Source organism: Crinia signifera, chromosome 1 (assembly GCF_055691185.1).
Source record: "Crinia signifera chromosome 1, ASM5569118v1, whole genome shotgun sequence".
Lineage (NCBI taxonomy): Eukaryota > Metazoa > Chordata > Amphibia > Anura > Myobatrachidae > Crinia > Crinia signifera.
The window spans coordinates 451,216,951-451,229,961 of NC_139217.1; the positions used below are offsets into that span (position 1 = coordinate 451,216,951).

The 13,011-nt window shown below is 48.4% G+C and overlaps 1 protein-coding gene across 1 annotated transcript in view; it reads left to right on the forward strand.

The window, feature by feature from the left end:
* The first annotated feature begins 4,967 nt into the window (after window positions 1–4,967).
* RANBP3L (RAN binding protein 3 like) overlaps window positions 4,968–13,011 on the forward strand; it is a 45,274-nt gene continuing 37,230 nt past the window's right edge. Inside the window, exon 1 of the mRNA XM_083154720.1 lies at window positions 4,968–5,434. Coding sequence (XP_083010846.1) covers window positions 5,227–5,434 — 208 coding nt within the window. The 5' untranslated portion in view covers window positions 4,968–5,226. The remainder of the gene's footprint in view (window positions 5,435–13,011) is intronic.

The following is a 13,011-nucleotide window of genomic DNA, read 5'->3' on the forward strand; positions in this document are numbered from 1 at the left end:
GGCCGTGGGACCTTATATAATAAGTGTCCCCCGGCTGTGACATTACTCTGCTGGCTGGTTGGACCTGGTGCTGGTTCTTAAAATACGGGGGACCCCTAGTCCTTTTGTCACCCGTATTTTGGGAACCAGAACCAAGACCGGCTGCACATGTGCATACGCCCACCATCGGTCCCCGTGCAAACGAGCGGCTGGGTACGAACGGACCTGAATAAGGTCCTAAGCACACTGGACTGCCAGGGAAGCATTATATAGTAATTCAAATACATAAAGATGTAATTAAGGCTTACCTATAATGGGTGCAAGGCAGAGGCGGAACTACCATTGGTGCAGCAGGTGCAGTGCAAGAGAGCCTCTGAAGCCTATGGGGCCCACTGCTGAACCCTTCTTTGTCTTCCTGTCACCCACTGTTTTTCCCTGTCACACTCTGCCAGCCTCTGTCACACTGGGGGTTATTTCTGACAAGTTGCTTCTTAGATGGACAAAACCATGTGCACTGCAGGGGGGCAGATGTAAAATGTGCAGAGAGAATTAGATTTGGGTTGGGTTTTACTTCAAGTGAGATCTATATTGCAGTGTAAAAATAAAGCATCCAGTATTTTCCCTGCACAGAAACAAAATAACTCACCCATATCCAATTCTCTCTGCACATTTTACATCTGCCCCCCTGCAGTGCACATGGTTTTGTCCATCTAAGAAGGAATTTGTCAGAAAGAGTGAACCAAAATAACCCCCACTGTCTCCCCATGCCTCTCCCTGTCACTCTCTGCCTCCCCCAGTGGCGAATTACCCATTAGGCACGTGAGGCACGTGCCTACGGGAGGCACATGTTGGGGGGTGGCAGTTGCACTGGCGTAACTAAGCTACCGCAGCCCCCGCCATGGCGGGGAGGCGCAGAGTAACTATGGGCGCCTGGGGGGCTGCGGTGCTATAGATACCCGCTGCGTTGCTGCCCGGCCGCATCTGCGGTCACTGCCCGTCACTCGCTCCCGTCGCCGACTCCTGCTGATAATGAAAAGTGACACTTAGAAAATGGCTGCCCCCGTATTGCAGACAGTTTTGGCAGCCATTTTCTAAGAGTCACTTTTCATTATCAGCAGGAGCCGGCGCCGGGAGCGAGTGACGGGACAGTGACGCAGATGCGGCAGGTCAGATCCTCCACTCCTCCCTTTTTCGCGCTCTCCGTTCCCCCTCTACCCCGCTCCCGGAGGCTCATGGGGCATGTAGTCCTCTTCCCAGGGGTCCCCTCACTGCGCATGTGCTCGGCTACTGCTGTGAGGGTGTGGGGTGTGTGTGTGGGGGGGGGGGGGGCGCCGAAAAAATTTGGCGGGGGGGCGCAAAATATATAGTTACGCCACTGGGCAGTTGGATGCTTATTTTAGTACTGTCAGCCTAAAATGCACCAGTACCCTCCCCATAAATTCGCCCCTGGTCTCCCCCTGCCTCTACCTGTCACACTCTGTCTCCCTCTGCCTCTCCCTGTCACTCTCTGCCTCCCCCTGCCTGACCCCTGTCAAAGTTTGCATTACCCGTTCCTCTACCTGTCACTGGGGCCGCCAAGAGGTATGCTAGGCCCCGGTATAATTTTGGGGGTGTGACCTAATTACGGGAGGCGTGGCCACCTCCCACAATTAGGCCACACCCCCAAAATGTTTGGGGGGGGGGTGAAAAAACACTCTAAAATCGAGGGAGGAGTGCTATTGTCCTTCCCCTCATCATAATCAGCAGCACACACCTCCAGCATGTGCTGACAGCAGGCTCAGCATGAGCCCTCATGCTGTCAGTGAGACACATGCTGTAGGTGTGTGCTGCTGCTCGGGAAGGATGAAGGTGTTGGATCAGGGCCCCTGCCGGGCACCTCCAGCAAGCCGGGCCTGGGTAATTAGTACCCGCTCCCCCCCTCTCTGCGGCCCTGCCTGTCACCCCCTGCCTCTCCCTGTCACACTCTGTCTCCCCCTGCCTCTCCCTGTCACACTCTGTCTCCCCCTGCCTCTTCCTGTCACACCCTGCCTCTCCCTGACACCCACTGCCATGTTGCATATTGTGATCTTGATTTGGGGAGGAGGAGGGGGCCTAACATAATATATTTTGGGTCCGGGGGTTGTCCCGTCCGGGGGTGTCTTGTCCGGGGCGGGGGGGTCCCTGTAATAGCTATCCCCAGGGACATGGGGAAGAGGAGATTACTGTTTGGTCCGGACCGTCCGGTTTTTGCTACATGCCCGGACCATACAGGGAGGCTTTATTCCCCCCTCATCTCCCTGGTGACAGGTGTCACAGGCAGCCCCCCAGACAGGACACCCCGGGACAGGACACCCCCCGGACCGGATGCTCCAAGCTCCAAAGTGCAGAGTTTGATGTCCCATCCGGCAGTCCGGGGGTCTTGTCCTGGTCCGGTTTTTACCATACCCCCTAATATAATAATACATTTAATTTTTTTTACTTCATTGTTTGTAGGTGCCCATACATGGGGCCTTATTTTGATTCATTCGGACCGATGTTTAGTGCCTGCGCATTTCTGCGCATGTGCAGACACAGGGTGCATGCAGACACAGAGTGCGTGCACCCACGGCGAACTTTCGGTTCGCCGGGTGCAAGCACCCTACATGCCGAGGGGAGGGGGCGGAGAAGGGCGGGGGGCGCCGGAGAGCCCCATTAGCATATGGGAACGCCCATGGGCGGTGGGCGGCGTCTGATGGACTTGCAAGGCTGCGAATTTCACATCCTTGCGAGTCAATCAGAATACGGCTCATTGGGGCAGATGTATTAAGCCTTAACAAGAGATAAACGCAACGGTGATAAGGAGAGATAATCATCCAGCCAATCAGCTCCTTTCTGACTTTATTCAAACACAGCCTGTAACATGGCAGTAAAGGCCCCCATACATTAGGCCGACTTGTCCTTAGGACAAGTCGGACCCAATTCTCCTGTGAACCGCCCGGCAGCTCCCCGGGAGGCTCACATACAATTTGGCACTTGATGAGCCAGTTTTTACATGTGATAAATCGCTTGCGATTTATCACATGTAAAACAAATGGGGAGCTGCAGGGCGGTGAGGAGCAGTGGGGCGGGCAGCGGCAGTAGTGGGGGCAGGCAGCGGCAGTAGTGGGGGCGAGCGGCGGCAGTAGTGGGGGCGGGCGGCGGCAGTAGTGGGGGCGGGCGGCGGCAGTATTGCCTGGCCGGCATGCTGTGATCACAAATAGCAGCGCTGCCGCTGCGGGACGGGACACACAGTGGCGGCTATTAGATTTTCAAAATACCTGTCAAATGACCGGCCGTTCTGTGATTGGCTGAGAGCTCTCTCAGCCAATCACAGAACGGCCGGTCATTTGACAGGTATTTTGAAAATCGTCCCGCAGCGGCAGCGCTGCTATTTGTGATCACAGCATGCCGGCCAGGTCAGCACCACTCGCCGCACCCGGCACCCGCCGGGAACTCATTTGTGAGCCGCCGCCCGCCCCCACTACTGCCGCCGCCAGGTCAGTGTGTCTGCCCGCCGTGCTCCCCCGCCCCCCGGTGTCTGCATGCATATGCCTGACAGGTGGGCAGGCATATGCATAGCATACAGGGAGGTCGGATGATCTTATGTGCTGACCGTCCGACCTCCCTGATCCGGTCCGATGCGCACGGGACCGCGCATCGGATCGGATCATATATCACACACCTGCGATTTTGGGGCGATTCCATCCGATTATCGGCCCAAAGTGCCGAAATCGGATGAAATCGCCCCAAAATCGTATAGTGTATGGGGGCCTTTAGCAGGTGATTGGCTGGGCGTTTATCTCTCCTTATCACCCTTGCATTTATCTCTTGTTAAGGCTTAATACACCTGCTCCATGGTGCGATGCGCACCATGGGCCTTATTCTGGTTGGATTGGACGGATGCGTATTTGCAGACTGGAACCGAGTGTTCTTAGCCCCGCCTTTCATACGGATCGCTCACACCATCCGAATGCGGTAAGACGCCGACCAAACGGACCGTGAATGAATGTTTGATGTGAACACCTCCCCCATCATTCGCTGATCGCCGACCATCGAATGCTGGACCGAGTGCTCAGGCAGCACGAGTGCTCCAGACCACTCGGGCATTTCTCCATGCAAGCGCAGGGATATGGGCGGGCAGCTGGCATCCGGCTATGCCAGCTGTCCGCCCCCCCACACACACACACACGTGCGTCACGGCCGGATTACCATACGTACGTCCATGCTCGGATGGCTCCGTACGATCATTTTCTGCACGGAACTCACGCCGTGTTCGGACGTGTGAGGCGTTCGCACATGCGCAGATACACCTCTGCACATGCGCAAATACCAACCATCGGCCGTCCTTACGCATTCGGAGCCATTCGACTAAACCAGAATAAGGGCCCATGCGTTTTAAAGAAGATCGCATGGCATTACATTGCACCCGATAATTGTACCGTGTATGGGCACCGTGTTTTGAGCTCACTAATTCCACCACCAGCTGCAGAGTATCTGTTTTGATGCTGGATAAATAATGGTATTGGGGGATACCAGGACAAACCGGCTGCTATCTGGTTTCTCTGTGTACTATGAACACAGATAAACGTGATCTTCCCTGAGCACCGCAGATCACAACGTAACGCTAGAGGAGGCGTTTCCCTGTATATTTCCATATCCCCGCCCCGGCAATAAATTATTTCCAGTCACTATGACGCCACGCCTTGGATACCGCCTCATATGCATATCTACACCCCCCAAATGTCTCTAATTCCATCCTCGTTTGCATGTCCCCGCCCCAGACGTCTCTCATCAGCCCACAGAGATTCCCTGGTTCATCTGCATATCCCCGCCTCGCACCCGCGCTAACTCCCTCCCCTCTCTGGCTCACGAGAATAAAAGGATTCCGTCTCATCTGCATATCCCCGCCCCGCACCCGCGCTAAATCCCAGCCTCTCTGACTCACGAGTTTGAGAGGATTCCGTGTCATTTGCATATCCCCGCCCCCTTCCTCATTAAAGTTCCCCAGTCCCTGCGACGCCTCACAGACAGTTTTGCACGTAGCTTCCCTGCATCGCTCTGCTGCCTGGCCGAAGCTGCCCTGCAAGAAGGGGGATCACTAGTAACTATAGCCAGGGAATGAGTCAGAGGACTGGATTGCTCTGTCCCTCTGCAGGCTGGGAGACAATCTGCCATCATCACCTGAACTATTGGACCCCAGTGTTCCAGGCCAGAGGTAGAACTTTGTCCCAGAGGTGTGAGTAGGTCGGTATGAGAAATCAGCAGGCTCCTATACCAAGAGAGAATGTTTTCTACCCTGAGATAGAGCCTCTGTGCAGCCACATCTCAGCTGGTGCCCGCTATCTACCCGAGAAAGGCAACATGTGCATCATCGCAGCTGGCAGAGGACCTACCACCAGCCCTGGCACCCTCCTGCAGGACCCAGCACCCAGCCACCAGCAGGACCACAGCACCAGAGGTGAGGAACAATGCACTGTAATATGTCACTCAGGGTTCATGCATGCAAGGATTGCAACAAGGCAGGACGAGTTAAAAAAGTTTTACATCTTGTGGAACTACAAGTGTCAGCATGCCTTGCTACCAGCTATGGCACTTCAGAGCAACTGATTGTTATTTGTGATGATATTATTATTATTATTTTAGTGTTTATGACCTGGGAGCCTCTGCATATGCTCAATGTGATACAGCGACTGTGCAGGGGTGAAGGGAGGGATCTGATGGGATCCCTCTCAGGGGAAAATGCAAAGCGAAGCCCAAAGGCCTCAATTAGGTAACATCACATAGAGATAGCATTACTCACCAGGACCAGACTCCGGAATGTATCGCATTATGGAGCTTCGTCTATAAGGGAAATGCAGCCAAATGGATGTTTTGGCCATGTTTTCCTTTTAGTACATTCCACGCCTAGACAGTATATTAATTACACAGACGATTACAGTGAGCAGATAGCATAGTTATGTACAAATGACAAAGGGATGAGGACCGTGCTCGTAGAAGCTTACTTTCGTTAGGGACTATCTCTGGGAACACAGGGGCAGACATGGCAAAAGTTTTGTAGTTCCACAAGAACTAGCAAGTCCTAGATTGCTGACCCCAAGTTCCTACTCTGTTCTGTAGACGAGGCTGAAGTTGGCTTCTTATTCGGCCTGCTTCTAATTCACTTCTTATTCACGCTCCAGCTTTTAATTCAGAACACTCACTTTTGCAAGGGTTAATGATTCTTGGGCCACAAATTTGACACCTAAAATCAAAGTGGGGCCACTTACATGTGATCCAAGTGTATTTTGCCTGGCCCCAAATTAATTTGAGCATGAAAAACGCGAGCAAAGTGGGCACATGCAACATTTTATAATTTTGAATAAACTGCAGTTTTGCAAGGGTTAATAAATCTTGGGCCTCAAAATTGACACCTGAAGTCAACAGAGGGGTGTCACTTACCTATGTCCCAAGTGTATTTTGCCTGGCCCAACGTTGATTGGGGCATTAAATACATGGGCAATGTGGGCACATATTTTCATGCCCAAACCAGCATTGGGTCAGGCAAAATGCACTGGGGTCATATGTAAGTGCTGCCCCCTCTGTTGATTTCAGGTGTCAAATTTGTGGCCCAAGACTTATTAACCCTTGCAAAAGTGAATGTTCTGAATAAGAAGCTGGCCGAATAAGAAGCCAACTTCAGCCCCGTGTTCTGTAGCCAGCTGCATATTGCAGCTCAAGAGGGATCGGCTGGGACTTTTCCCCTTGGAGAAGTTGCCATAATGGATAGGGACCTTTTAAGGTGCATGCATTTTTTTTTTTTTTTGTCCATCTAAGCGGTTTTTCCAGGGGCGGGTGGTTTTCCTTAGCAGGACTCTATGGAAAGCCGTCCACCCCATCGCTCATCTGCTGGTAAAGCATCAGCGCTCAATGCTTCATCACCGGGCCATACATTGGGCGGTGTTCTGCTCAGAATCGCCTAGTGTGTATGGGCCATTAGTCCATTGTGACTGAGACTTGTAGTTCCACTACGCCAGGTTGCCTTAATCTGTCCTACTGCCCCAATCTGTTATTACAAGTTTTATTATTATTATTATTATTATTATTATTCTGATTTTAACTGGGCAAAAGTGAATTTCCAGAACAAGGAACTACATGTGCCTTAGGGCTGATGATATGTCCACAACATGACCCACAGCCAGGACACACTGTCTATAACCATTCATAACTACCTCCTGTGTTCCTTGCTGGCTTTGTGAATCAGCATGCGAGAGTTCTGACTAGGTAACTGATTGGTCAGCTCTTCTGACGGACACCCAGGTGGTGGGGAACGTCACAATGACACTTGGAGAAGAGCAAACGGGCAGATCGGAAGCACTGGTTCCGGCTATAGGAATGCAGGGGATGATTGGCTGCTGCACTCTTTGGAATTCTATGGAATTTCAAATATGTTAGGTTGGGCAATCCTCTTATTACTCCTCTATATATCATTGGTTATGTGCAAGAACTATAAACGGGTACATCTGAATATGTCCTACCAATACATTGTAAATATAACATAAGCGCACCCACGTAGATATGGGGAAAACGCACATCCCCTCAGATTGTTACCTTAACTTGTCCCCGTTGTAGCTGACTCCAAGAGGTACATTTACTTAAGCTTGCCCATAGCAACCAATCAGATTGGTTGTCATGGGCAACAGCTCCACCTTTTTAGGCCTAGCAACATTAATAATGATTTTTCCTCCACAAGTTCACTTTATTTGAAAGCAGTTTAGATATCTTGCATTTGCGTTGGCTTAGTCCACAACCTGGCAGCATCCATGGACTATGTGGGGGTGACCGGGACAGTATTCAGGGGTAAATGTATGAAGCTTGGAGAATTGGTATCTAGCTCCATAAAGAACGTGGGTAGATTTATTAAGCTTGGTGAAGTGTTTTTTTTATCACCGGCCAATCAGCTCCTACCTGTCATTTTTCAAACCAAGCCTGTAACTTCACAGTTTAAAGCTGAGTGGCCGGTGATAAAAACCAGACACTTTATCACTTCACCGAGCTTAATAAATCTGCCCCAACGGTTATGTGCAAGGTGATAATGCTCCAGCTAACCAGTTACTAACTGCCAATTTACATAATGGAGCTGATTGGCTGGAGCATTCTCACTTTGTATATAATGTTCTTAATGGGGATAGACACCACTTCTCCAAGCGTCATACATTTACTCCTGTGTCAGGTAATTCAAGGCTGGGGATGCACTTAGCCAATGGCGACACTGACCGATGGACCACTCTCCCTTATTGGATGTGGTTTGTGGCACATTACTAAATGTTGGGAGGTATGCAACTGGGTGGGTATTTAAATGCAGCCTTCCAGTGGTTGTAGGTGGTTCCTACAGCCGCAACAGATCAGCCGATGGCAATAAATAAGCATCAATTGGCCATGATCCATCTTTAGCACGTTCCTCACCCTCTGTGCCCCCCCTGATAATTATCAATATTTGTTCTCCCGCGCACCAACTATGCGTTATTCATGTACTGGATTAACGTTACTCATTCCTAGGATCTCCCCTAATTCATCTGGGGGTCGAGCTTTTAGCCATTCCGCTCCGACTTTATGGAACTCACTTCCCCGCACAGTTCGAGAGACACCCCCCCCACACACACACTAAAATGCTTCAAAATCAGACTCAAGACTTTCCTATTTACTCAAGCGTTTCCTTCAGTCCCTTAAGTATTGTTTATGAAAAGCTTTTCTGTACTTCATTGTTCCTGTACTGTATTATATTCATTCTATCTGTTAAGCGCCTTGAGTCCTATTTGAGAGAGCGCTATATAAATACTATTATTATTATTATTATTATTATTATTATTCATCTACGGAATTAACGTGAGAGCCACCCATCATTTAATAATTGCAAAACAAAAATAGAACATTTATAGTGCATGTGTTTTTCTAGCTTCAGGATTAAAGCTTGGTCCGGAGCCTAAAACACCTTGGTAAGAAGTTAGATATGGGCATTACAATAGGAAAGTTCTCAATCTAGTCACACTGGTCTATGACCATCCTCGGGGATTGTTTACTCTGCTATTGTTGTTCTAGTACACCCAGAGCCAGATTATACATCAGTCACCCTAGGTGCCTGCTTGGGGCCCAGTGGTCACAAAGGGGCCCAGATATGTCTGATAGGTTGTGTATTTCTCGAGCTCTGATTACACCTCGGAAGACTTGCACTGATAAATATACAGCAACCACTTCTTCCTCTGCTGCTTACATCACAGTGACATCACTCAGTCATTCCATTCCTATCTCATTACACTCCTGGTCCGGCAGCTGGGGGCAAAGGGTGATCCTGAGGATGATGATGACAGCAGAAATCCTGCTGGAACCAATGTCAGCCAGTTTGCAGTGTAATCCATTTCTAAGTGTAAGGAGTCTGGACCAGTTGAAACTGCACATTTCAGTGATCCCCTAGCAACCCCCCCCCCCCCCCCCCCATGAGCTCATGTGTACACACCTTAACTCTATAAGAATATTCATTTAGATATTTGAAATGTCAAAAAAAAAATTTAAGTTGATTTTTTATTGTACTGTGTTATGATTATTAATAATACAGCCATTTACATTTTTACTGTAACTTTCCTGTATGTTAAGTGCTTTTACCAATTAGAACAAATGTATTGTTTTGAAAATAATAAAGTCACAAGACCACACACTGGAGCGGTTACGCTGACAGGTGGCAGTTAGTGGCAGGCAAAGGCTGGCATGTGACATCTCTGTAGTGTTAATGTCTTCTGGTGTCCGGACAAGTTTGTTGTTTGTAAGAATGGTACAAACTCATTCCAGGATCTGAGCAGGAATTTAAAGTGAAACGTCCCCACGGTCTTGTTCTTTGATGTCACAAAAACATCCAGAGCTTTTTTTTTTTTTTTTTTATTAGTAAATGAAGAATATCTGTGTTTCGATGATTGTATTGTACGGTGATGTTACTGAACGAATACCAGTTATATATATATATATATATATTTGCTGAATAAAGCAGGCGGCACTCACGGATTTGAAGTCAATAAAATTTGTATTAAAGTCAAAACATCAAAAAAACGTGTCACAGGGTGACACGTTTTTTTGATGTTTTGACTTTAATACAAATTTTATTGACTTCAAATCCGTGAGTGCCGCCTGCTTTATTCAGCAAATATCCATTGTTTTTGGAAGGCACCTCGGTCATCAGTGGACCAGTAACCAGAGTGCCGACCGACCCTCTACATATATATATATATATATATATATATATATATATATATATATATATATATATATATATATATATATATATATATATATATATATATATATATATATATATATATATATATATATATATATATATATATATATATATATATATATATGTGTGTTTACGTGTCGTTGGCATGCAAAGCCGAGTGGTATTTCAGCATTTCTTTCATAACAGTGTGACTCCTATCGCTGATGTGTTTCAGTGATAGGAATGAAACCTGCCGCCACTGGCTGTTTCCTGGTGCCAGTAATATTCTACCCTTGTTTTTTTAATTGTTACACAATAATTGAATATTAGTTATTGCATTTCAGCTCTGTCATTGCAGCAGTTAGAATGATGGTCAAGGCATCTTAAGACCATACAGGCGCTGATTTTTGAGCAAATCAAAAAGAAAATCTATTTGCTCCTAGAACAGGCATGGATGTTGAAATGTATGTTATTTATTTATTTTTGTGGGGGGGGGGGGGGGGGGTTTGCATGTAGTTTAGACGCTGACTCAGATCCGGATGCGCGGTTCGTTTGGTCGTTTTTCAGATACTACCTACAGCAGGTAGGATTTCAAAATGACCCCTTTAACTGGGCACCGATCGGGATCAGATCGGTAGCAGATTTTGTGCTTCAACAGATCACGAGTTGATCGTACGATCAGCTTATGATTTGCTCCTGATCTCATTCGATAACCACCAGCAGCGCAACTCCTAAATCAGGCCCAAAATTTGAGAGCCCAATAGACTTTATCCCCGTACACACTAGACGTCTGGCACTGCAGGTAAAGCTAAATATTACGGCGGTGCTGCTGGTCAAACAGTGCGTACAGACTGCATGATATTCTTCTGTGACATCACTGGGTCCGCATTGTGTATAGGGGGTACGGTCATTAGGTCTACAGTAACAATGGTCGACATAACATTGGGTCGACACTAGCATTAGGTCGACATGGACTAGGTCGACATGGGTTTTTTCACTGTTTTTTGAACCGACATGTGCCGACAGGCGGTATTTCATGCCCTACCATCCACTAGGGCATGGTGGGAGAATAAAATAGTGTGCCCGAAGCATCGCGAGCGATGCGTTGCACTTCAAACTGTGTCCATGTGGACTGTGGCCCACATACACTGCCTCAATTTGGGCTGATTCACTCGTTCCCAATGGAACCGCCTGAGGAAATCGTCCCAAATCGGGTGAGTGATGTTCCCTCAGGTCCAATGCGCAGTCCCGTACAGGGGTCGCATGAAATCCATCACATGTAAATGACAGCATACGATGATTCGCATGCGAACCTGCCTCCAGGGAGGTCCTGGGTGGCTCACGGGGAACCGGCTGGCCATACACTGCTGCGGGAGATCGTAGTAGTGTATGGCCAGCTTAAGCGATCCTCTGTGTGTGTGTGTGTGTGTGTGTGTGTGTGTGTGTGTGTCCCATTAGGCTGACTGCAACTGACAATAGGATTTGTCTCGCTTGCCCAAAACAACACTGGAACATTGGCTCAGAGTGCGGACAGTGATTTATGGAGTCAGCAGCTAGTAATGGCAAATTCAGTTCCTGTCGATCGGAGGCTACAGAATTTGGCTGCTCTCATATCCTGGAGAGTTCCGATAGCCCGCCATGGCTCCTGAGCAGCTCTGTGGGGTCTGAGGGGAAACTGACAATACTCATAAAGACGTTGTGGAACCCTCTCCACAGCTTTCCAGTGTCACTTCGGACATCGGCCCTTATTCAGATCGGATCGCAGTACAAATTTGTTCTCAAAATGGGCAAAACCATGTGCACTGCAGGTGGGGCAGATGTAACATGTATAGAGAGTTAGATTTGGGTGAGTTATTTTGTTTCAGATCTGAATAAGGGCCATCTTCTGGACTTCAATTCTTTCTTTAAACATTTCAGAAACTCTTTAGATGACTTTGCACCTCTCTGACTACTATTTCCTAGTAAATCACTAGGCCCAGAAAATACCTGCATCCAACACCCACAGATGAGGGATTAATACTGACTGCTAATTATTCTGGGTGTTATATAAGTGCTATGGTGTGAAATATGTTCACTATCCTGTAAGAAATGAAGAGGGTAACATGCTACAGAACTGTGGCTCCTAGTACAACTTCTCCTACTTGGCAGCAGCTGGCGCCATTGCAGGCAGGGAAGTTGTGCTCCCCGCTGTATCCTAGGGGACGGTATGTTCTGTCCGGTTCTTATTGGCTGTCTATCACTGGCTTAGTGGCACACTTACTACAGGCATATAACTTTCCCATGAGCTCAGGGCCAAAAATAATTACTGGCAGTCTGAACTTATTACAGTGGGACTACAGTTTATCTTGATGGCCTTCCCAGTGACCCACTCCTAAACTACAGTGCTTTATTTTTGTAGATATTGCCTGTGATGTTTGTGAGAATAGTGCGACCCTTTCATCTGTCCATCATTGCACATAAATTATAATGTCTGCCGTGAAGTAAGAGCTTCTAGACTGGGCTGTTAAATATACATTACACCTATATGTTACATGTTACAAATATCCCTTTCACATCGCACAAAGAACCCAGGTCCGACCCTGGTCGTTGTGTGGTGTCAAAGCGCCATTTCGAATTACCAGGGTCCAGCAATCCGAAGAAGAAGGGTTTTACCCGAGTTGCTGTGCAGAGTGACCGGGGTCCTGCTCACACCATAGGGAAGGAGGCAGCGTCGGCGCTAAACGCTGCCGCCTCCCCCGCCCTGATAAATGGTCACCACTCTGCCCCGCCCCCTTTCTGGCATAAACCACCCTTAT